Genomic DNA, 24,830 nt, shown 5'->3' on the forward strand with positions numbered 1-24,830 from the left:
ATTGACCAAACACAAATGTCCGAATGTTTTTGGGCATTAATTGTCATCGCTTTAGTGGAGAGAGCCACCAGGTCAGATACAGAAGGGTCTGATGTTGTGTCAAAAAGTCATTGTCTGCCAAAAAGTGATTGGTGATGTTTCTGTATGGTTTTTAAATGTCTAATATCTTTGCTTATACTGGTAAATGGCCTGTAGACAACAAATTTTCCAAAGGAGTTATATGTTAAATAAAGTATCTTTATGACGCCCGGTTATTATACCTACTATCTTCTACATTATACTCGATGCAGGCCTTTTTGGCTCCTTAAAACTTCTTTATAGAACTGTCATTTCCTGCAATTTCTGCTGCCGTCTTGGCCACATCTTTCTTGAAAAAGACAATTTAACTCCTATTTTATGTTACCAGGAAATGGACTGGGATGCTCTTCTGGCCAAGAAGGTGAAGCCTCCCTTCCTGCCAGTCATTAGAGCTCCACAGGATGTCAGTAACTTTGATGAAGAATTCACTCGTCTCAAACCGGTCCTTACACTCCCACGGACACCCTGCATCCTCACTGCTGAGCAACAGGAAATCTTTGCAGACTTCGATTTCTCTTTCATTAGCTGACCACGGCGATTCAAGCTCTGTCTTATTCAACACGGCTCTTCTGGCTCAACAGAAGAGCAGAAGATGGAGAAACTATAGATATCCTTCAGATATTTCTTCCCCGGCAAGATCTGCTTATCTGGGTCTGATTTCATTGTGCAGGAGTTACTTTTAACACTTTGCCAAAATCATTTTTGTACTTTTTTGTCATTTTTCATTAGGCTATTTACAGAATATTTACACTCCAATGTTTCTGAAAAGTAGCACTATTTAACCTGTAAATATGTGAAGTCTCATTGAAGGTAAAACGCACTGAATGTACTTTTCTATTGATCATTTTTTTTATTCTCGTCTCTTTGTTAAATGCTAAAAATGGCCAGAATTCTCACTTCTGCTGATATTTACCTGTTGATGTCTAGAAATTTTAAATAACACATAACAAATGTGCCCATTTAGACAAACCAGCCTATATGTAAAGTGTAAATTATGTGAAGGTAAACATGAATAAATGTATAAATGCTGGACTTTAACCAGAAAGCTCCTCATGAAACATTTATTGAGTTTTATAGTACTTCCAGTATTTAAAAAACATTGCATGACAATATTGTATATAATTGAGAACTACACCACAGACTGTAAATGTTAATTTGTAAAAAAGCAGAGATCTTACTGATAATGGCTCAGTCCAAGCAGAAGGACTCTGCATTTTGCACTGAATTAAACACAAACATTTATTGCTGTCTTACAAGGTTACTATTGCACAAGGAAAAGCTTAAATGGAAACATATTGCACTCAAAGCTTTTAGCTAATAACAGTGTTCCACTGTATTATTCAATTCCCTGTTAAAATAGTTTTACAAAAATCTAAAGACATTTTCTGCTCCAAAATAGTTTAAAAAATATGTACAATTTTAAACAACTTGAGACACTGTAACAAGTCTAAATATCATGTACATGTATGGATTAAATGCCAGGAACAATACAGTTCATATTTCAAACACACTCACTTGGACTAACCTACTTTAGTGACAAAAGCTGCTGGAGAAGGTGAATCCTGTAAAACAGGCAAAGTATTCATCACAGGAGACTACAAGAGACTGGAACCCACTACACTAAAGTAAATTCTGTTAATCAGGATCTGACTCCAGTGAGTGAATCAAGAAACCATGCCAGCTATAGATCTGTATTGTTACTCAAATTTTGAATGTAATGATTAATGTGAATTGAGGGTGAACAGTCAGGTTGTTGTTATCAAACATCATCACTTGTTACTGAAATGATTTATTTTAAGAGTCAGGACTGAGGGTATTTGGGTGGGTAAAGTCCAAGCTTAACCGGATTCACTCGGGTGTGTAAAATGTCTGAAGACAATGTAGAGAGTTGCTTGTTTCGAAGGAAATGATGAACTTGATGTGACCGTAAACAATAAGGAGGAAGGCCGCAGTGCTGATTACCAGTTATTAAGAGCAGCAGCCTCATTCTGGAAACACACAGTATGTTCAAATTGTCCCAAAAATGACTCCTATTTCCTGTTCCCGACCTGGTGATGTTCTCCATCGAGGTCAAAATGTTTAAAGACTTGGGAAAAGAAGCCTGTGTGCTGAGATTCTAACCGACTGGATTGCTACTGTGTTGAAATTACAGCATCGAGACGATGGACAGCAAAATGCCCACGTTATTAGCATGTTCTTACTGTGATGTTTCATGCAGGTCACAAAAAAAAGCAATAGTCCTGTCCCTGAGTGTTCTGCTCAATAATACTGAAACAGAGAGGAACTTGACTGAACTGTCCTTCCTCTGGAGCCTGCACAGACCAACAAAACAGAGCAATGCTCATAAACATGTAGGCATAGTAGCTGTATTTTCATGAACGTGTGAGGCTCAAGATCTGATGCTTTTGTTTACCTTTTACACATCTTACAGGTCATACAGCTGTTTGAAAAATGCTGGCCCTGAGCTCCAGCTGTGTCTCAGACCTTTGAACCTCACATTCTCCGGCAGTTTCTATTTCTAAGACCTGCGTTGGTTCGCACAATCCTTGTTGGGTTTTTCACTGGTTCTGCTGTTTTTGAGCTGCTAATTTGTTCTGCTCTTGGCAGCATGTTGATTATTATTGAAATGAACTGGCTGCATCTTTAAATTTCATTAAATTAGTGCACTATTAATAGATCATGATCATTAGGGCATCATGCTAATTTGCCCTGTACCATAGCCCATAAAATGAAATAAATCATTTTCCTGCTCATGTGTCTAAGTCCTTGATTTCCATGACTGAAGTAAAATTGCCTCCATCCATCATCTATCCTACTGACCCAAAGTAAAAATTAATTCCACGATAATCCTAAAGGCTGCATTAGAACAACAAACATTCCAAATGTGAACTGTGAATCATACTTAAGTTAATTATTATAGCTCTTATTTCTCTTGATGTAGAACTTGACATAAGATCTTTAGACCAGAATTTGAAATGCTTTTATTATAGCTGCCATGCAGCTACACCTGTATCACTTTACTCATTAGAAAACTTCCTAACCAAAACTGACTATTTGAAGCTCCCACAGTTTTCACTACGACTGCATTGAGGTAAAAACAGGAAATGCAGGTAATCAATTGCAATAAAGAACCACTGAGAGGATGAGAAGGAGGGAAACGCTCCACAGTTATGGCACAACAACACAAATGCCTATATAAAGGGAACTGCTCACAAGCACAGTTTATCCTCCTATTTGGTGTGTAATCCCAGATCCAGAGAGGCCGTTCATCAGTAAAATGTACCTAAACCTGATCGCTGCCCTCCTTGAAGTACACCTGCTCCCACACCACTGTGCCCCAGACACAGAAGAAACCCCAAAGGTTTTGGAATGTCCCACGGTCAAAGGGGTTCTCATCTGCACCACAGTGTTTGAGGTAGGAGATGCGGTGGCGCGACATGAACTCCCACGTGGTTGTGTTGAGAGAAACCAGGTATAGATGTGAGCCGAGCAGCAACAGTACGATGAGTGAGAGCAGTGCTAGCAGCATGGTCACGGCCGTCAGGACTCCGTTTGTGCGCAGCCACTGGTGCCAGATGGGTACGTAGGTGAAACCCGTCCTGAAGAGGAGAGAGCAATAGGATGTGACAGCTTTGCAACGGCAGCAACAGTAACATGGAGGTAGATGGGTTGAGTTGCTCACCAGGCAATGCGCAGGCCCCATAGAAGCACTAGCAGCTGGAAGGCCAGGTAAAGCACAAACCAGCGGTGGTTCCTCTCACCAACGCAGTTCTCAATCCAGGGACAGTGATGGTCATAACGCCGGACGCAGTGCTGACACGTCTGGCAGTGCTTTGATCTCATTGGCTGCTGCTTGAAACACAGAACAATTTTTTTAAATTTTTTATTTAGAAGCCACAATGCAGTTTAACATAGTTCCAACTAATGTGCCTCACATGACCCAGGCCCCTTGTGCTTACAACATTCAATTCCATAAAAACATAATACACCATACTTACAAAACTACAGAAAATTCACAGTGTAAAATATAGTGTAACAGACAAAGTGAGAAGGATAAAAAAACATTATTTCCAAAGGTGTGGTGATTTGCAAAATTATAATTTAATCAATATAAATGACTACAAGTCTGATTTACCTTTAACCAAACTTTGACTGTTAGTGTAAAAGATGCTAATGGCAGGCAGGTCGTTGCGGACCAAGGACTGATCCTTGGCAGACGACCATTCTGTTTCCTAACAATACATTTCTTGGTTAACACCCACACACTGCTCTCTTTTATAAAGATGGGATTCAAACCAATCAGCTGCTTGTTTTGATAAGTCAAACTTTAGTTTAGACAGAAGTATGTCATGGCTGACAGTGTCAGATGCCTTTTTTTTAGTCAAGAAAAACTGCCTAGAAAACATCATCATCATCCAAAAAGCAAGTAATATTTTTAATGAAGTAACAGTGAGCAGCTTCTGTAGAACATTTTGGTCTAATACCAAACTGCTTTGGATGAAGGCAGCCACAATCTTCTCAAGTATCTTGAACAGGACTGGGAGTACAGAAACTGGATGACAGTTACATATAAAACCATGCTCCTCTCCTTTAAAAACTGGAGTAACTACGGCCTTTTTCCATTCATTTGGAAATCTATTTGTAATTAATAAATTTACAAGATGTGCCAATGGTTTTGACAATGAATTCCTGTATTTTTTTTAATGAAACAAGTGTCCAAATCATTAATCATCTCTATGATTTCTGCTTCATTAACCTCTTGCATGCAAAATAAATCTGATGATTCAACAGTTATTATATGTTACAACTGAAGAATTGAAATTCTGAGTTAATTCTACTACTGACTGTATACAGTGTTATTAAATTCACATGCCATAGAACCCTCATCTTTAATAATTGTACCATTTATATTCAGTTCCTTTTCTTTCTTTCAGTTTTATTTATATAGGGGCAAATCACATCAACAGTTGCCTCAAAGAGCAAGAGATTAATAATAACTAATAATTAATGATTAAATGCAGAGTTGTGTATAAAACACTCAGTGAAGAAGAACCACTCAGTGCATCATGGGAAGTCCCCAGCAGCCTACACCTATTGCAGCATAACTAAGGGAGGATTCCTAACTATATGCTTCAGCAAAAAGGAAAGTTTTAAGCTTACTCTTAAATGTACAGATGGTGTCTGTCTCCTGAATCCAAACTGGAAACTGGTTCCACATCAGAGGGGCCTGAAAGCTGAAGGCTCTGCATCCTATTCTATTTTTAAATATCCCACAAACCCCAAGTAAAACAGCAGTCTGAGACCAAAATTTTCTAATGGGGTGTTATGGTACTATGAGTTGTTTAAGATTACTCAAGACCTTGTATGTAAAGAGGAATTACCATAGGTGGATCTAACAAATGATCAGTGCAAACAGGATCCATAAGCGCTATGAATATGTGCATGGCACAATGGCTTTTTGGGGCTTTTTTCAATACATTTGCAAGATTTTCAACCAAGCTTTTTCACTTTGTCATTATGGGGTATTGCAAGTAGAATTTTGAGGTGAAAAGAATTTAATTCATTTTTTGAATAAGGCTATAATGTGACAAAATGTGGAACAGGTAAAGCGGTGTGATTACTTTCCAAATGCACTGTATTTGGTAAGATTACAACAGCACAGGACAAAAAGTGTTGTTAGTTCAGCCATTTAGTCATTTAGCCATTTAATTTAGAGCAATTTAGCATCATCGTTCAGTTCATAGGCCACTCGGAGGCAGGGAGAGCAGCAGGAAGACCCCCTAGCACTGAGCAGACTGGGCAACAATGTCAGCTGATATGAAACTGATTAAATCTGACACAAAATGAAATATGGGGATGACAGGGAAGTGGGTTGTAAAGTGCCTTAGAAATGGATAGGCTAAAGCAGCTGAAACAGAGTGTAGTTGGATGTGTAAAAGGGTATCAGGTGACTGATCAGCTGTTGTTGTGTCACTGAGATGAGCTAATCCAGTATTATCAATGGACCGTGGTACCTCCTTAGAGAAAGTGTCAGTGTGTCATGAATTTTGCCCAATTTTTGTTAGTTCCTGTTTGTGTGAGTATGTGGATATTTGTGGGGGAAAAAAAGACTTTTCTTATCTGGTGATGAAACATTTTACTCAGAGTCCCGGCATACTGCATCTGAAGTATTATCTGATACTTTTAAGGTAGTCTGGGTATGTAATACAGCCCTGTGCTTCCTGATATCCTATACCACTGCTGGATCCTGCTGGATATCAAGTGTCTCCTTTCAGCCTGAGAGCCACACACTCACACACACACATGCAGAGAACAAAGAGGTGACATTGCACAAACAGACAGTTTGCCCATCCTGTATAGGAATACAGAAGCTACATCTGTCCACCCCAGCTTTTCCTCTATTATCACAAGCAGACATATGCTTATTCAAACTTCTGCTTCAACATCCAGAACGACCTTCAGACTCCTTTTAAAAGTAAGACTTCAAGGAGGGGGAAAAAACAGCAGCAAAAAGGACCTCTGGATAATTGTGGATCCGTCACAAGCAGCATCCGTTTGTTGTTTTAGAAGCCACACAATTTTAACTGTCCTTTTATTTCTGGCCATTTGATAAGGAAAGAAGAAAGAAGAGGCAGGTGTGGCTTAGGTGGTAGAGTAAGTTGTCTACTAATCAAAAATTCAATGGATCGATCCTCCGCTTCTCCAGTTTATCTTGGGCAAGATACTGTACCCCAATGCATCCACATCAATTGCCTCAGTCAAGATCAGGGTTCCAATGCAACAATAACAAAGAGGCCGGGAGTTTCCTACGAAAATGAACTCTTGCCTTGATACGTTTGCCTCGAAACCATGAATTGTGCCCTCTACCAGAAAATCCAGAAAAACAATGACGGAACATAAGCATCATGTGCCCTTAAGCTCAAACTCACTTGGGTTACGCAACAGTACAATTACCAGCAATACACCAGCAAGTCCACCTTTGATTGTTTTTCTGGGGGGCTTTTTGCCATTCAAAGGTTTTGGAGTGGCCCAGTCAAAGTCTGGACTCAAATCAGACTGAAATGCTTTGGCAGCACTTAAAACTGACAATTAATGCTTGAAACCCTCTAATGTGACTGAATTATAACAATCCTGCTATAAAGAGTGGGCCAAAATTCCTGCACAGGGATGTGCCAGTTAACAAAAATGTTTGTGCTTCAAAGGGTGTCACGACCACTTATTAGGTTTAGGGGGTGTCGATCTGGTGAACCAGCACCCTAATACAGGAGGTCTGGATTGGCTCTCTGTTTAAAAAGTCCTAACCTCTGATCCAATGAGCTTAGATGAGAGCTTAGATGGAGCCTGATATGTGAGGGTTAAGGGCACTAACAGCACTAGCTGCCTCTGGTATCCAGGTATATTGATCCCTCTAGGGTCTCTGCTGGAGTCTTTAACATTTTAGATCTGATCTTCTGAACTGCTCATCTCACAGAAGACAAAGGGAAGAACCGTGTATCTCCTTTTCACCTAACTTTTATACCTGGTCATGCTTTCTCCTCCCTCTCTTTCTGAACGTCACATCTTCTGAGATGACATCTGGCCCGACCCTTTGTGACATCCAGTTACGCTGTTAACGCCTGATCACCTGATGACAGGAGGACCAGGATGATTCAATGCAGCTTCTTATTACTAAATCACACATTTTTAAAGTAAGACATTCTTTAGATTACTAGCTTCTCATTTATCCATTAAACTTATACCTGATTATACAGCATTTAGCAATTGATCATGTGAATTATGGTGAATTACGTATAATGTGGGGTTGGCGATACATTTCTTATCTCTCACATTCATTCAGGCACCCACAGACACTAATCTGCCAAGGTCACAGGTGGACCAGGTCTATGCATACAAAATCCAGACATCAGAATCATTTTCATTACTCAAACTACATTTCTCATTTATTATATTAATTAGTGTCACATTGCCATTGTATCTTCGATTAAGAATAACGATGATTTGCTATTATAGAAAAGCTCTGTTTTAGCTACTTTTTAACATTAAAGGCTGGGTGTTAAGACCTTTAGCCCTCTCTTAGATGTCCAAGAGGTATGCTGGGTGGACTTCAATGTCTCGCTCAATCCCACCTTTCTCGACATGTACAATCACTTTTTCCACACAGTGCCAGGTAGATTTTTTCCTCCTTAATATATTCAATTATCATCTAAAAGTTGCATTTTGTGTTTACTCAGGTAATGTCTAAAACACTTAAGCGTGACAAGTATCCAAAGAAGGGAAGGGGTAAAAACTTTTTTAAGCCACTGTAAGTACCAGTCCATTTACCATTTGGTGAGCTTCCTTTGTGCCTGGAAAATGGACTGGTTCCTATATATAGCACTTTTCTACTCTGAGCATTCAAAGCACTTTATACAACTTGCCTCTATACAAGTGCTTTCTATCTAATATTCATACTCATTCATACTCCAATGGATAATGACGGGAGAGCAACTTGGGATTAATATCTTGCCCAAGGAGTTTTGGCCCACAGTCTCGAGCAGATGGGGATCGAACAACCAACCTTTCGATTAGTAGGTGACCTGCTTAGCCTCCAAACAGCTCTGGTGGCTGTGGCTCTCTGAATTAGTTCTGGCCAGATGTACCACCCTCACCTACCCACAACTGAGATTAGCTCCCTCACAGAAAAGTGAATCAGTGCAGTACAAATGTAGTGACAAAGGTATCTCACACATTCACTGCCTTTTCCTTCAGAGACCTAGTCACTTGGGTTGTGGTTGTACAAATACAAATCTCAACTGTACTTAAGTATTTATTTTTCACTTTTAGTCCCTACATTTTTACACAAATATCTCCATTTTCTACTCAGGGTTGTTACTCTAGGTTTAAGACATGTGAGGACATTTGAGTTATTATTTCAGGTTACTGTGCGTCTTGAAATATCAAACAAATTTGAACCTAAATGGAGGGAACAATAACATATCAAACACAGTTCTATTGGGGTATTCATCACCAGTGCTTATTGCACATGAACAGATAAACGGGGCAAAAAATGTAGTCTGTGCATCATTTACAGCACTGTTTTCAAGGCTTAAAGTGCGCTGGAACAATCCAGAACAGTGTGTTTTGGTCCAGATATCCGAAAGCTGGTCATAATATGCTTTTTGTCACAACACTGGTGGTTCTGAATCTTGCTAGTGCTATGGAAGAGAAGTAAGCATAAAACTTTTTAAAGTCGTGGATAATTTAAATTCAATGTTATTTATACAGCTCCAATTCACAACAAGAGTAACCTCAAGGAATTTCCAGTGCAATTTTTCAAACATACTCATAAGAGCAGACACACAAACTGTTTGTGTGCCGTTTGTCACACAGCATGCCTGCTGTGCTTGCAAAGGACAGAAAAGAAAGTGAGATAACTTCACTCAGAGATGGAGAGAGACAGAACAGGAGATTTTATCTTCTAAGTTAAAGATTGCTCAGTGGCATTAGATAAACTGGAAATTTAAAGGTGACATGTAATCTCCTTATTTAATTTAGAGCTTCTTTTTTTTTTTAACAGATATCAGCTCAATAGATGATCTGTTGTTCGGTGTGATCTGTTTTCCATCCATCCATCCATCCATCCATCCTCTTTTTCCACTTACCTGGGGCCGGGTCGCAGGGGCAGCAGCCTAAGCAGAGAAGCCCAGACCATGCCTGGCCCCGACCACCTCCTCCAGCTAATCCGGGGGAACACCAGGGCGTTCCCAGGCCAGTTGAGAGATATAATCTCTCCAGCGTGTCATGGGTCTGCCCTGGGGCCTCCTCCCGGTGGGACATGCCCGAACCACCTCAACTGGCTCCTTTCGATGTGGAGGAGCAGCGGCTCTACTCTGAGCCCCTCCCAGACAGCTGAAGTCCTCAACCTATCTCTTCCTTCCAAAGGCCAGCCTTTGGAAGGAAGCTTATTTCCACTATTTGTATCAGTGATCTTGTTCTTTCGGTCACTACCCAGAGCTCGTGACCTTGTGATAGGAGACGGTAGGGATGTAGACTGATCAGCAAGTAGAGAGCTTTGTTTTTACCCTCAGCTCTCTCTCCTCACCATGATGGACTGGTACAGCGTCTGTATCACTGCAGCTGCAGCACCAATCCGTCTGTCGATCTCCTGCTCCCTTGTCCCGTCACTTGTGAGCAAGACCCTGAAATACTTAAACTCCTCAAATTGGGGCAGGAAATCGTCCCTGACCCAGAGTGGACACTCTACCCTTTTCCGGCTGAGGACCATGGCCTCTGATTTGGTGGTGCTGATTCTTATTCTCACTTCTTCACACTCGGCTAAGAACCGTTCCAGTTCGAGCTGAAGGTCTTCACCTGATGAAACCAACAGAACCACATCATCTGCGAAAAGCAGTGATGAGATTCTGAGACCACCCAAATGAAAGCCTTCTGCCACTTGACTACAGATAGAAATTCTGTCCATAAAAATTACAAACCGAATCGATGACAAAGGGCAGCCCTGACGGAGTCCATCACCCACTGGGAACGAGTTCAACTTATTGCCAGCTATGTGGACCAAGCTCTTGCAACAGTTGTATAAGGATCAAATCGCCCGTAGCAATGGGGCAGGCACCCCAAACTCCCGAAGCAACTCCCACAGGACACCCCAAGGGACACGGTTGAATGCCTTCTCCATGTCTTCTCTGCTTGGGCAAACTCTCGTGCACCTTCAAGTATCCTTGAGAGGATAAACAGCTGGCCCAATGTTCCACAACCAGGACGAAAACCATATTGTTCCTCCTATATCCGAGGTTCAACTAACAGACGGACTCTCCTTTCCAGCACCCTGGCATAGACTTTCCCAGGGGGCTGAGGAGTGTGATCACCCTATAGTTGGAACACACCTTCCGGTCCCCCTTCTTAAAGATGGGAACCACTACCCCGGTCTGCTAATCCAGAGGTATCACCCCTGATCTCCACGCAACATTGCAGAGGCGTGTCAAACAAGACAGCCCTACAACATCCAGAGCTTTCAGGAACTCAGGTTGAACATCATCCACCATTCCCTTGATCTTGCGCTCATAAGCGTCTTCTGAATCGGTCTTTGTCTGGTCCCTCACCCAGGACCAATTTGCCATTGGAGACCCTATCAGGGGGCAAAAGCACCTGGACAACATAGCCCCTGGGATCCCTGGGACACACAAAACCCTCCACCACGATAAGGTAGCGATTTGCGTTTTTCATATTATGAAACATTGTGCAAAATTCAATACAGTTCTATTCAATTTTTATTATATAGTGCCAAATTACAAGAACAATCACCTCAAGGCGCTCAAGATTGTAGAGACCTGACAATAATAAACTGGCATACTGCCTTTTTGTTATTCATATGTTCCATGACAGTCGAGGCAACTGAGTGCAGACGACACTGCTTATTTTACAACACAGTGACGTTTACAGCCATGCCCTATGATGGAGTGGTGGTCAGTGTCAAGTTACACCAAGGGCAGAAGGCAGCAAATTAGGTGATGATGTTTATTAGATTCACTCAATGAATTCCACCTTTAAACTAGCTTTGTACTGCTTTGGGTTGAAAATCAGCCGTAATAGCTCATGTAACATGCTTATATCCTGCTGAATTTATTTGGCCAGAAAAGGCAGCAGGAAAGCTCCATCTGATCTCCACATATCTACAATGAAGGCAACAGAGCTAGTTTTTTTTAATTCCCTTTGTTTTTCTCTGCTTGTGTTCTACATTATAGATGTGCAAACTGAGTACATTCATTATTAATTAGAACTGAAGTAACAAGGAGTTACTTTTTACTTTTATACTTTTCAGTAGAGTCTGTACTTTTTTACTTTTACCGGAGTAAAGAAGTTGAATAAGTACTTTAACTTTTACCAGGGTATTTTTTATTGGAAGTGTCTCTACTTCTATTCAAGTGACATGTGTATACCACCTCTGCCGATGAGCTGAGCAGCATACCTGAAGGAGACAGTGGCCACAACGGCGCTGTCGCAGGGATTTGGTGGCAGGTGGAATCATGTCCTGCTGCTCCTCAGTCACTCCCAGCATGAACTAATACAACAAAGAAGACAAATTGGTCAGAAAGGAGTAACTGTCCAGCTACCAAATTATGTTAAGGTGGACCTGCTCGCCGTTTCCCCACTTTTTCTATATGGTAGGGACATCAGATGAACTGAGGTGTCCTCATTTTTAATCTTATCCTTCCTGGTCACCCTTTCCACCTATCTCATTCTCATTCACACACGTATTCTGTTCTTGCTACTTTCATTCCTCTTCTCTCCATAGCATACCTCTACCTCTCCCTACTCTCACCATAGATCACAACGTCAACTGCAAACATCAAGATCCACAGATACTCCTGCCTGACCTCATCTGTTAGCCTGTCCATTACAACTAGGGCTGGGCATCATCACTGATTTCTATAATCGACTCGATTCCGATTCATGAGGTCCCAATTCAATTCAATCCCTGATTCAGTTCAATAACATTCAATTCAATTTTGACTCAGTCAGAAATATTATAATTCTGATCATTTATCGGTACATACAGGGAGTGCAGAATTATTAGGCAAGTTGTATTTTTGAGGAATAATTTTATTATTGAACAACAACCATGTTCTCAATGAACCCAAAAAACTCATTAATATCAAAGCTGAATGTTTTTGGAACTAGTTTTTAGTTTGTTTTTAGTTTTAGCTATTTTAGGGGGATATCTGTGTGTGCAGGTGACTATTACTGTGCATAATTATTAGGCAACTTAACAAAAAACAAATATATACCCATTTCAATTATTTATTTTTTTACCAGTGAAACCAATATAACATCTCCACATTCACAAATATACATTTCTGACATTCAAAAACAAAACAAAAACAAATCAGCGACCAATATAGCCACCTTTCTTTGCAAGGACACTCAAAAGCCTGCCATCCATGGATTCTGTCAGTGTTTTGATCTGTTCATCATCAACATTGCGTGCAGTAGCAACCACAGCCTCCCAGACACTGTTCAGAGAGGTGTACTGTTTTCCCTCCTTGTAAATCTCACATTTGATGATGGACCACAGGTTCTCAATGGGGTTCAGATCAGGTGAACAAGGAGGCCATGTCATTAGTTTTTCTTCTTTTATACCCTTTCTTGCCAGCCACGCTGTGGAGTACTTGGACGCGTGTGATGGAGCATTGTCCTGCATGAAAATCATGTTTTTCTTGAAGGATGCAGACTTCTTCCTGTACCACTGCTTGAAGAAGGTGTCTTCCAGAAACTGGCAGTAGGACTGGGAGTTGAGCTTGACTCCATCCTCAACCCGAAAAGGCCCCACAAGCTCATCTTTGATGATACCAGCCCAAACCAGTACTCCACCTCCACCTTGCTGGCGTCTGAGTCGGACTGGAGCTCTCTGCCCTTTACCAATCCAGCCACGGGCCCATCCATCTGGCCCATCAAGACTCACTCTCATTTCATCAGTCCATAAAACCTTAGAAAAATCAGTCTTGAGATATTTCTTGGCCCAGTCTTGACGTTTCAGCTTGTGTGTCTTGTTCAGTGGTGGTCGTCTTTCAGCCTTTCTTACCTTGGCCATGTCTCTGAGTATTGCACACCTTGTGCTTTTGGGCACTCCAGTGATGTTGCAGCTCTGAAATATGGCCAAACTGGTGGCAAGTGGCATCTTGGCAGCTGCACGCTTGACTTTTCTCAGTTCATGGGCAGTTATTTTGCGCCTTGGTTTTTCCACACGCTTCTTGCGACCCTGTTGACTATTTTGAATGAAACGCTTGATTGTTCGATGATCACGCTTCAGAAGCTTTGCAATTTTAAGACTGCTGCATCCCTCTGCAAGATATCTCACTATTTTTGACTTTTCTGAGCCTGTCAAGTCCTTCTTTTGACCCATTTTGCCAAAGGAAAGGAAGTTGCCTAATAATTATGCACACCTGATATAGGGTGTTGATGTCATTAGACCACACCCCTTCTCATTACAGAGATGCACATCACCTAATATGCTTAATTGGTAGTAGGCTTTCGAGCCTATACAGCTTGGAGTAAGACAACATGCATGAAGAGGATGATGTGGACAAAATACTCATTTGCCTAATAATTCTGCACTCCCTGTATCCATATTTCACATCTAGGTATAAAAACAAAGCCGAGACATGTGAGACTTTATCAGAGGTGTAAGCATCACAGCAGATGCCTTTGTGTCAAAGTAACTGAGGATAAAACAGAGAGAAACATAAAGGAGATTTTCCTGGCCTGACTTTTTATGGTAGATAACCACCTTAAAAATATTCTGGAGTACATCAAAAACAAAGGAAAACCATGAATCAACATATGGTGGACAGCGGATCAGCTGGAGGCGCGATCGAAGATTGCAGCCGTCCCAGATCCAGCTGTACACACTAGAATATTCTCCCATGTTGCTCGTCTGTGTTTTATTGTGTTATGGTGTGTTGATATCTGTGCATTCCTGGATTATCCTTTTGTGTTACACATTTCGATGTTTTTTTTCTGTTGCTACCTAGCCTGACCTGTCTCCCCAATGTGATGTTTGTGTATCGTATGTACGGTCGGCAAGGTCTGTCATCTCGGTTGTGGGCAACTGCAACTGACAAATAAAGGCTATCTCATCATCATCATCATCTCATGAACATTACCTGATGCTGCTGAAGCAAAACAGAGCAAAGTTACAGAGGTTTTATTAGAGACACAGCTAATCATTTTGCAATTTGGCATAATTTTAAAAAGTTTAAATTTCTTCGGCATTGAACAGCAGAAATTAGGCATCACTGCACACAACGGTAGACTGGTGCGTAATAAGCAAGCGAATAATGCAGAAAACTGAGATGTGAGATGGGAAACTGTTCTTGAATTACACAGAGAAAGAGAGAGCTGTGCAGGAAGTGTGATTTTATTGTGGTGAAAGCAAAACAGCAAAAGTAGGAGGGAATTAAATATGATGTTTATCAAATGTGAAGCATAGTTTTGATCTTCTTTTGCTGCTGGTTCAGTGAATTTTGATCGGAGAATGACAAAAGCTGCAGCATCAGAATCCGTAAGATGTCTCTTTCAGCCCCGACGGCGTGTCTGTGCACGTGCCATCGGGTGAACGATCCACACTTTGTGTTTACATCTTTGTGCGGAATCTGTTTACCTGCTCTCATTTGCTGTTTTAGCTGTTTGGTGGTTCCTGAAATAGTTTTGTGAGCCTTAACCTGAGATTCTGACGTTTCTGGCAAAATACATTTATATTTAAAAATCGATTCAGGATTTAATGAATCAATATCGTGTTATTCAAGCTAAGATCGATTTGAATCGGAAAATAGATTTTTTAAAACCACCCTTACTTGCAACTGCAAACAAGAAAGGCTTTAGAGAAGATCCTTCACCACTGTCCTCATACATGTCCTGCACCACCCTCACATACTTCTCTGCCACTCTGACAGTTATTCTCTTGGTACCCTATTATCTGTGGTGCTCTTTCTGAGCATGAAGCCATACTGCTGCTCACTGATTGTAAATGGTAAATGGACTGGTTCTTATATAGCGCTTTTCTTCTCTATCCAAGCACTCAAAGCCCTTTAAACAACTTGCCTCATTCACCTATTCAAACAAGCACTTTTTTCTATGCTTTTTCTGTGTAAGTGCTTTCTGTCAAACATTCACACTCTGATGGATGCATTGGAGAGCAACTTAGGGTTAGTATTTTGGCCAAGGATATTTGGCATGCAGACTAGCGGGATCGAACCACTAAAATATTCAGATATTACAGGAAGGTTAAAATATTAAATACTATTAATCTCTGGCTCTCTTCCACACCATGTCTTTTGTCACTTCAGATGGCTGGCCCTCTCTGAGCTTGGTTCTGCCGGACGTTTCTTCCTGTAAAAAGGGAGTTTTTCCTTTCCACTGTTGCCAAAGCACTTGCTCATAGGGGGCCATCTGATTGCTGGGTTTTCTCACTATTAGAGTAGGGCAGGGGTCTCAAACTTGCAGCCCATGGCCACTTGCGGCTCACGTCACCCCTACTTGCAGCCCGTATATTGACGTGAAGAAATATAAAGCAATTTGGCCCTTGAAATTATTTTTTTGTTAGGGAGGATTTGTTTGTTGTTGAGTGCAATGTGAAATAAGTTATTTAAAAAGCAAAAAATGATTTAATATGAAGGCATGTTGAAGGATTGGCTGTGTTAGTTCAGTGAGAGAGTTATTTGTGAAAAAAATAATTTTCACCAGCAGTCAAAAACTAACGTGTACACTTGTCTGCCTTTTTATTTTGTTAAATACGAACAAAATTATAGCAGACGTGCTGCCATGTGTCTGGCCAGAAAGAGAGTAGCAATTTCTTTCTTTGGTAGTTTAATGAAAGGCTTCAGTTAGTTAAGCGTGAGGGAAAAAAACTACGTTAACACTGGCAGTTTTGCCTTGTTATACAATATTTGAAATTTAAGGCAAACAAACAAAACACTAAATTTTGGGAAATATTTGTGGGTGTTTTCTTGATTGGTTTGTTTTTGCACTACTTGAACACTAAAGTGGCCCTCATATGAGATGACAGTGCCAGCAGTGGCCTACAGCTCATTTAAGTTTGAGACCTTACAATATTAAGCAACTTTAGGCGACTATTGCTGTGAATACAACTGAACTGAATTAAAGGCAGAGTGTTAGTTTTCCTTAAATAAATTATTGTTATCATTATTGTTTTGGCACTGCCTTACACACGATTTTCTTTTAAGATATCTTTTTTAAATCAGGTTTTTTAACCAGCAACGTAAACATTCAAGCTACCCTGAAACCATCACGGCACAAAGGTAAAAAGTGGGAGTGATAACAGGAATGTACAGTAGGCTCGTGCTCACCTGCAAGTCCGTGTCATCAGACAGGATGAAACCCGGGTCCATCAGAGAGACCGCGAAGTACAGCAGCACAGACAACAGCACCAGCAGGACGAAGAGCACGGGCTGGACAAGCTGGCCCGTCTCCTCCTGCTTCCTCAGCTCTGTGAACAAATCACACACACACTTAACACCACCGCAGCTCCCAGGGGTGTGCGAGCAACTATAGAGGCAAAGCCTATGAATGTAAAGTGATAAATTCACCTGTATCATGTAGGAAGAGGATTAACGTTATGACCCATGTCAGAATCACATGTGATGTTCTCACCAGAAACCCAGAGCCGAAAACATTTTTGAACATGTTCCTAGCATAATAGATCAGCCATCCAACATGCAAATGGAGCTGATAAACGACAGCACCACTCTCTTCCCTGGGCAAGCGTCATACAAGCCGTAATGTCGTCAGAGTATTAAACGATGTGTTACGACCGAATCAAATGGTTGAATATTTTTTCTACCCAGGACATATTAAATACGTCGAGTTTCGGCAGCTGGGAAGTAACACATCCCGCTCGCTTCCTTCCAGTGGATTTGTTTTTATCCTGCCAACGACTCACAGTAGCAGCGATTAGTATGGCAAACAATCTAGGCCAAAATTCTCCAATTTGAAACCCCGTCTGTTTAAGAAATGACGTAAAATCGCCGTTTAATAAGTCATAACGCCGTAAAAACGGGGTTGACCCCAACAGAACACAGTATTTTACGCCAGAGACTGGCGCCTTGAACGCCCCTTCTGAGTGGAGGAAAAAACGTCGTTTTTCCCGGTCTTCGAACGCCGCTTTTTACGTCATACGCAGCTGCGCAATGAGCGCTGTTTTTGTGAGTGTGGAAAAGCAGCGTTCGGGAAAAACGGCGTTCTTTCCGCCACTCAGAAGGGGCGTTCAAGGCGCCACTCTCTGGCGTAAAATACGGTGTTATGACTTATTAAACGGTGATTTTTACATCATTTCTTGAAGATACGGGTTAGAAGTCAGGGCAGGAAACGTACACTGGTCAAATGTGACATTTAGGGCTACTTTGCTTCCATAAATGTACCTAATCATATAAGACCTTACGAAGATGGCTCCCAAGTAGCTACAGTTATGAGGTGATGACACCTCATCTGCATATTTTCACATATATATATGAAAAGTTGGCGAAAAAAAGTCATCTTAATGTAACTGTGGGAGGGTTATGTATTATTATTTTTAATCTGTAAGTAGTGGTATCTATTAAAGTCTGTTTTTGCCTCCTTCTCAGCATTTGCAGAAGAGGGGGTGATTTCGTGACCTAACAGCCAGATGTGCTCGGTAAGTAGACTGTTTCATTAATATGTTGTGTTTCTTATACAATCAAGTTAAAATACTTTATTATCTAAGTGACTGTATCAGTCAGTACAACACCCTCCCTCATGGGTCTCTATGGGGGGGTGGGGTTAACCCAAGGTAGTAAGTAACCCAACAGACATTCACTCCTCCACACGTCTCCCCATCATTCACACATATGTATTCTGGATTATCAAAAGACAAAATAGATGAAAGTGGTTTATTTTTGATATTCTTTTATTTTTTGTAGATCAATTTCTTTTTTCTTTTAGAAATTCTCCCCCCCAGGAAACGACATCACATTGTAGGTTATCAAAGTGACATTTGGATATGATCATAATTTCATACAATTCAAAATTTAAAAAAACAAAACAAAAACAAAAAAAACAAACAAAAACTGAGCAGTCTTTGCTGCAGTCCTGGCACACACCTCTAAGCTGCAATCCACTGTGTTGGAATGTCAAAAAACTCTCTAAATGACAAAAAAAAAAAAGCTATTGGGCTTGCAACTTTTTGGCCTGCTTTTCATCCAGAACAAAGGGAGTATGAATTGTCCTCCCTTTCAGCAGCTGCTCCAGACCCTGACAGAGGAGATGAGACAGGAGTTAAGTCATGAGCAAAACTAGAAATTATTTACGGAGTACTTTTTGTCCACAGTGTATCTATAATACAAGAAAGAATTGCTGTCTCGAAGTGCTCTGCAGGGTTCCTCAATTTAACACACTGTTCTCACCTCTCCAAAGTACGAGACAAGCGGTGAAATCTCACATTGAGCCGGAGGACTGTCATCAGCTGACACGCTGCAGGATGAATAATGCACAATTTAACATAACATTATTACATAACATTATTATAACATAATTACTTTAATTGTGATTCCAATAGTAGTAACAACAAATCGGCTCCTTAGGGTGTGAAGTACATCGGAGCATCTCTGACCTGGGAAGAGGAAGAGGATTCCCATATTCATCCAACAGTGTGGCTCCAGCAGATGTGGCCCAGCGGCAGTGTTGAGCCAGCAGAGAGTTTCTGGCTGTGGTCGGGTTGTCTGTGACTGAGCCATCTGCATTTTTCAGGGGGGAAAACTCATCCTCCCTGACAACCTCAAACGCAACAAAGTTCCTTCCAAATACAAGGGAGTACATTTTTAATTAATTAATTAAAATTGCAAATGACCTATACAGTAAAAACAACATGTGTAAACACATACAAACTAAAAAATAATGTAGAGCAATTAATACCTTGAGAATGGGAAGACATCAAAAACAAACTTCTCCATCTTTATGCCATTGGATTTGGATGGTTTGACTTGAACGCCTTGTGCGTCAACAAAGGGCACTTTCTTTAAGGCAACATGTTGCTTCAGCTGGTCTTTATATTTCCTAAAAGATGAAATATGTTAGCAGCACCAAACAAAATGGAATACCATAAAAATGGAAGGCTGGAACAACGGTTTTATACTCAAGGAGCAATGAAGTTCAATAACTGTATAATTAAAATCTGGTTAATTTGGCAGTGAAAAACATGTTAAGACTTCTTCTTTGCCAAGTTGTCAGTTATCAGTAAACAAAGCACCGACTCATCCCTTCAGTTAAATAGCCTTTTATGCTCGAATGAATCATTGATCAGTGCTAACACTGGTCTTAACAAACAAACAAAAAAAAGAGGTCAGGTTCAAGGACTGGACTGAAAGTGAGTGACAAAGCAGCCAATGTCTACTGAAAAACTTAGAAAGCTTGGAGAACTACTGCTCATGACCAATTTAAAATATTACAACAAAGGCGAGCTCCTTTGAAGCAAAATATAAAGAAACTCAAGTAGTGGCTTAAGACTTTTGTATAGAACTGCACCACACACCTAAACATTGCTGCAGATCCCTAGAAAGAAAGCACTCCCCAACAATGATTCTGAAGTGAGAATCACTGAACTATAGCGATATATTGTTTTGGTCTATTTGTGGACTCTTTAGCAACCATCTAGCATACACTGAAACAGCCAGATCTTTATTGTAAGTGTAACTTTCAGAAAAAAAAAGAGCTCAGATTTGTTCTTTCTTAATTTTTTGGTCATTTGTGTACTACTAAAAGCATTCGTTCAGTTGTTTATAATGTTGTGCTGCCCTTACTCTGCCACATCCTGCAGGAAGCTCCTGGTAAAGCAATGATTGCAGATATTTCCAGCACTGTAAACCAACTCTCCTCCAGGTCCTCGCAGTTCAGCCGTCTGTGGCTGGACCTCACTGTACTCGACCACCTGGGATACCCCTCGTACTCTGCAAACCACACCGACCGGCTCTGTAGGGTACGCCTTCTCCACCACCTTATGCAAGACAGAGGTGGACGAACAAGGAAGAATTAGGGGAAACCATTAGCATTTTGTCCTCATGTACAGCCAATCACTTGGCTATGTGCTGCTCTGACTACACAGATACTCGTACTGGACACAGTTCTGTACAATTTATTGTAGGTGAAGGGTTGGACTGCTATTCAAGTAACTTCGTTTAACGTGAGAGTCCAAAGAAAATATTCATAAGCAACAAAAACAAAATTCACTTTCCACAAAATATAATCCTTCTATTGATTATACACAATTACAATGTAAAAGACATCTTAATGTATTCTTTCGTATATACTGTGTGATGCTGTATTACTCCACCTTGGCCCCACAGTCAGCGCCCTTGCTCACACAGAAGCCAATAAACACAGGATCGGCCATCTTGACCAGAATGTTGTCCACGCAGTACACATGCAGGTACTTTACTCCCCTTTTCTTCATGTCCTCCAGCACCTTATTGTCCACCAGTGCCTGGTACAGACCTCCATTACCATCTGAAACCAAAGTTTAGATAACTCCACTGATATTTGTTTCTGATTCTTCTGTGTAACTTCATATGCACCCACCTGGTGCCATGGCTATCTTCCCTTTATCCTTCAAGATGACTTTTCCATCAAATGTCACAGCTGGAATCATTCTTTGCTCAAACATAATGATGTTTGTTGGTTCCAGTCCAAAATAGTTGTTCTCCTTAAAAAAAGTCTCAGTGGGACCCAGAGTGAATTCACTGGTCATTATGTACCTGAAGAGCACAGAGAGTAGAAATTACACACCGTTACACACAGTCTGCAGCAGTGGAGGACTATTGTAGAACTCCTGTTTCGGGGGTTAAGCTGAATGCAGCATTAGCAAAATCTATTTAAAGAAATGTTTTGAAAAATGAAAACTATTATCCATCTAAACGCTAAAGGAAGTGGTGCTGGTATAGAGCCCTTCTACTTAGTTGAGCACTTAAAATACTTTCTACTACAATCACGCACACAGTGATATGGTGCCTTTATTAATGCCTAAATGCTTTCTAACATTCACAAATATTCTCACACTCCGATGGATGCAGGGACAACCTGGGGATCAGTGTCTTGGCCAAGGACACTTTGGCAAGCAGACCTTTTGATTAGTAGACGACCTTCTCAACCACATGAACCACAGCCACGTTTTCAAACCAACGTTAACTTAATGTTGACTTTATTGAGAAAGTTAACGTTACAACAACTTATAGAAAGAGAAAATGCATCATGATTTTTACTTTTTTGACTTTGAGTATATACTCTTACACTTTATCAGATTAGCAGAGCAAGAGGAACTTACCATGGAACAGTGCATTTAGAGCCATGTTTGCTGTCTGCAAGCTCTTGGATTTTGCGAATGCGTTCTGCCTGGATCTGATACAAAGTTTTGCCACTCGGCAGCCCAACATTGTACATTCCTTTAGGGTACTGAACACCAAGACGGGTCCCCTGACCACCAGCCAAGAGCAGGACTCCAACACAGTTCTCCGAGATTTCCAGCAGCCCTGTTATTGGGGGGGGAAAAAAAGCTAAAATGACCAGAAGCACATATAAGGGAATTGTTTACTTATATAACTGATACTTTCTATAACAATAACTTATTTTATTTTATAATTATATAACTATAACTAACTTATTACTCTATTCATAATTTTATAGAAGCGTTCTTCAGAGATTAATTTTGTGGAGCTTGGAAATTACTCAGTTTTATTCTCTGTCATAATCACAGAGGACAGCACTGAAGCAATGACAGCCCAGTGTCAGATCATTTCATGTCATAGCTTTTAAAGTACTGCCAGGGCAAATGGCTCCGACGTGATTTGGATTTATTTTTTTTTAAGTAATAATCAGAATAAACTTATTATATGTAAATTATATGTATTATATGTTTTTATATTATATGTATATTAAACATTTCTCTATAGACTCCGTTTAAGAGAGGATTTAAAAATAAATCCAAATACGTAACCTCTCTTTTAAGGCCTAAAGTTATGAGTGCGTCTACAGGCAGCTGTAGCAGACTGCGTCTACTTGGCCACAGTGAAAAGGACCTTTTAACTGTGTTTGTGCTGAAATACTGGAAGATTAAGGAATTAACAAATAATATGTCCTGTGATGTGTTAGCGCCACTGAAGGAGTTTGTGCTTCCTAACCAAGGTTGCTATTGTTAGCCCTTACCATTTCACCATCTCATCAAAATATAGTCAACAAAATGATTAAAATCTAAGCCTGAAAAAACCTCATAGTAGCTCACTATTCTGTAAAACCTCCCTTTCACTCTTGCTGCTTTCTTTCTGTCACAAATCGCCCCTGACACTCGTTTCCACCCTGCCTGCACTTTTTTCTTCACCTCTCTTATGCAACCAAAGTCTGTAGCTTCATTTTTAACTGATCTGTCACTGCTAATGCACAGCTCACCACTGTCTCACTGTCTTCATTGCATGCCCTGCACCACTCTCACATGTCTGCCACTCTCGACTTCCTCATGCAGTATCACAGTTCCTCTCTTGGCACCCTGTCCTATGCTTTCTCTTGATCCACAAAGACACAGCGAAGCTCCTTCCAACCTTCTCTGTACTTCTCCATCAACACCCTCAAAGCAAACATCACATCTGTTCTGTTCTCCGATTGTCACTTCTCTTCTTAGCCTCGCTACAACAACTCTTTCCCATATCTTCATTGTATGACTTATTAGCTTTATTATAGATGCAGACATCGATTTGAATTTAAGATGATGTTGCTTATCAGATTAACTCACTGAATTTCAGGATTATAATGTAGACGAGTTGGAAATCTGCTATGTCCTCTCATGTAATATGTGCTTATATTTGGATTACCTGAGTTATGGAAAGACAGTTAACCTCAGAGCAGCAGCAGCAGCAAGTCTCATCTGATCATTGCCTGTACTCAGAAAATCTACTGGAACTCACAAGAGAAATTGTTACGACTTTTTATTCTTTTCATCACAACTGATTTTAGAATTCTGACACCTTGTGAAATCCAATTTTAACTCCTAATCCAGTCCAGATAGTCAGATAAGCCTTCTATGCACATACTCAGGTTTCCATCTACAGTTGGTGGCCCAACCAGAAAATGCAAAAAAAAAAAAAAGTATATTCCATTAACCTTTCCATTATAAGAAAATGATATAATTTTACCATCCCCCCTCTTCCCCTACTCTGGTAAGGCTGGTTATCACTCCTAAAGCCAGGTAGCTTGTGGCTAAAGTACTTCCAAAGTAATTTGAAACAATTATTTTTCAACCAATTTAGTATGAAAACACTACAATTAACTTTAAAGGGTTCGCCATTTTGAACTGTTCTGTGTACATATTTGCACACGTTCCTATATGATGATAATTACTGGAGTATTTTAACACTCAGTATCTGTACTTCTGCGTATGTAACGACTGTCCCCCCTCCGTGTCTTAACGCGTTACTCGTGCGCCAAATGTGTATTTTACATTCACCTCGTCTTTCCCACTCTTCTAGAGAGTCTCTCCCACTTTTCTTCACGCTGCCGATGAACTCAGGGGGGATCGGCTCTATGTGCTGATCCAAACTGTCAGGCGGGGAGGCTGCAGCCTTCGCGGCCGCTTCACAGTGATCCTTCAGCCCTTTCAGGTCCAGCTGAGCCAGCTCCTCCAGGAAAACGTCCCTCTCCTCCTCACACAGCTCCGGCCAAAACTGCAGGACGTGCGCCTGCCCTGCGCTCTCCAAACTCTGCTTTACTTGCTCGAAAGAAGGCATTTTGCGTTTTAGTCCGAAACAATTTTAGATCAATACATATTCAACTTCCTCCTCCGATCAGGCAGCAGAAACACGCTGCTCCGGAGGAAATGACTGAATGTCAGGAAAAACTCGTGACTGCAGCTCTCAGGGATCCTGTCATACAGGATACACTGTAGAAGGCAAGTCAAAAGCGTCTTTATGCACTTCCATGTTTACAGAAGTCAAAACGTGTGTAGTGCTTCCTGTCAGTCTGACCACGCCACGAGACCAGAGGCCACGACAGCAAATTCACGACAAAGCTGTTAAGTCAGCGTCTGATCACCTGACTGCACACTGTGGTTAAAGCCGCATACACTAAAAACAACAGAAAAACACGATCAGATTAAAGTTGTTTGGTAGTGTAACTGGGCATTACGGTAAAAGGGGGGGGGGGAACTAATTTGGTTCAGTTCATAGATAGTTAAATATATGACACCCAAA

The 24,830-nt window shown here is 40.8% G+C and overlaps 3 protein-coding genes and 1 long non-coding RNA gene across 6 annotated transcripts in view; 2 read left to right on the forward strand and 2 right to left on the reverse strand.

The window, feature by feature from the left end:
- The window catches only part of pkn3 (protein kinase N3), a 35,525-nt gene extending 33,923 nt beyond the window's left edge, over window positions 1-1,602 (forward strand). For both annotated transcript variants that reach the window (XM_005449440.4, XM_005449441.4), the window contains exon 22: window positions 407-1,602. In XM_005449440.4, coding sequence (XP_005449497.1) covers window positions 407-607 — 201 coding nt within the window. In that variant the 3' untranslated portion in view covers window positions 608-1,602. The remainder of the gene's footprint in view (window positions 1-406) is intronic.
- On the reverse strand, window positions 1,126-17,714 carry zdhhc12b (zDHHC palmitoyltransferase 12b). 2 transcript variants are annotated; one of them, XM_005449443.4, is made up of 5 exons: window positions 17,178-17,714; window positions 16,938-17,077; window positions 12,041-12,133; window positions 3,761-3,930; window positions 1,126-3,677 (listed from the first exon to the last, which is right to left on the reverse strand). In XM_005449443.4, exons 1-5 carry the CDS (start codon window positions 17,272-17,274, stop codon window positions 3,362-3,364), a joined length of 816 nt encoding a protein of 271 aa, XP_005449500.1. In that variant the 5' UTR covers window positions 17,275-17,714; the 3' UTR covers window positions 1,126-3,361. The 2 variants fall into 2 exon arrangements, with proteins under 2 accessions (XP_005449500.1, XP_003439658.1); XM_003439610.5 differs by having other exon boundaries at window positions 3,761-3,927; window positions 17,178-17,713.
- Window positions 17,715-17,823: 109 nt separating this feature from the next.
- LOC112847512 (uncharacterized) lies at window positions 17,824-19,379 on the forward strand. Its single transcript, XR_003221080.1, has 3 exons — window positions 17,824-18,060; window positions 18,213-18,262; window positions 19,188-19,379. It is a non-coding gene; the product is annotated as an uncharacterized LOC112847512 (long non-coding RNA).
- uap1l1 (UDP-N-acetylglucosamine pyrophosphorylase 1 like 1) lies at window positions 18,497-24,642 on the reverse strand. Its single transcript, XM_003439611.5, has 9 exons — window positions 24,089-24,642; window positions 21,920-22,124; window positions 21,178-21,353; window positions 20,933-21,105; window positions 20,403-20,596; window positions 19,519-19,659; window positions 19,217-19,399; window positions 19,011-19,077; window positions 18,497-18,858 (listed from the first exon to the last, which is right to left on the reverse strand). Exons 1-9 carry the CDS (start codon window positions 24,366-24,368, stop codon window positions 18,772-18,774), a joined length of 1,506 nt encoding a protein of 501 aa, XP_003439659.1. The 5' UTR covers window positions 24,369-24,642; the 3' UTR covers window positions 18,497-18,771.
- Window positions 24,643-24,830: the final 188 nt, after the last annotated feature.

This window comes from Oreochromis niloticus, linkage group LG7, assembly GCF_001858045.2.
Source record: "Oreochromis niloticus isolate F11D_XX linkage group LG7, O_niloticus_UMD_NMBU, whole genome shotgun sequence".
In the NCBI taxonomy this organism is placed as follows: Eukaryota; Metazoa; Chordata; class Actinopteri; order Cichliformes; family Cichlidae; genus Oreochromis; species Oreochromis niloticus.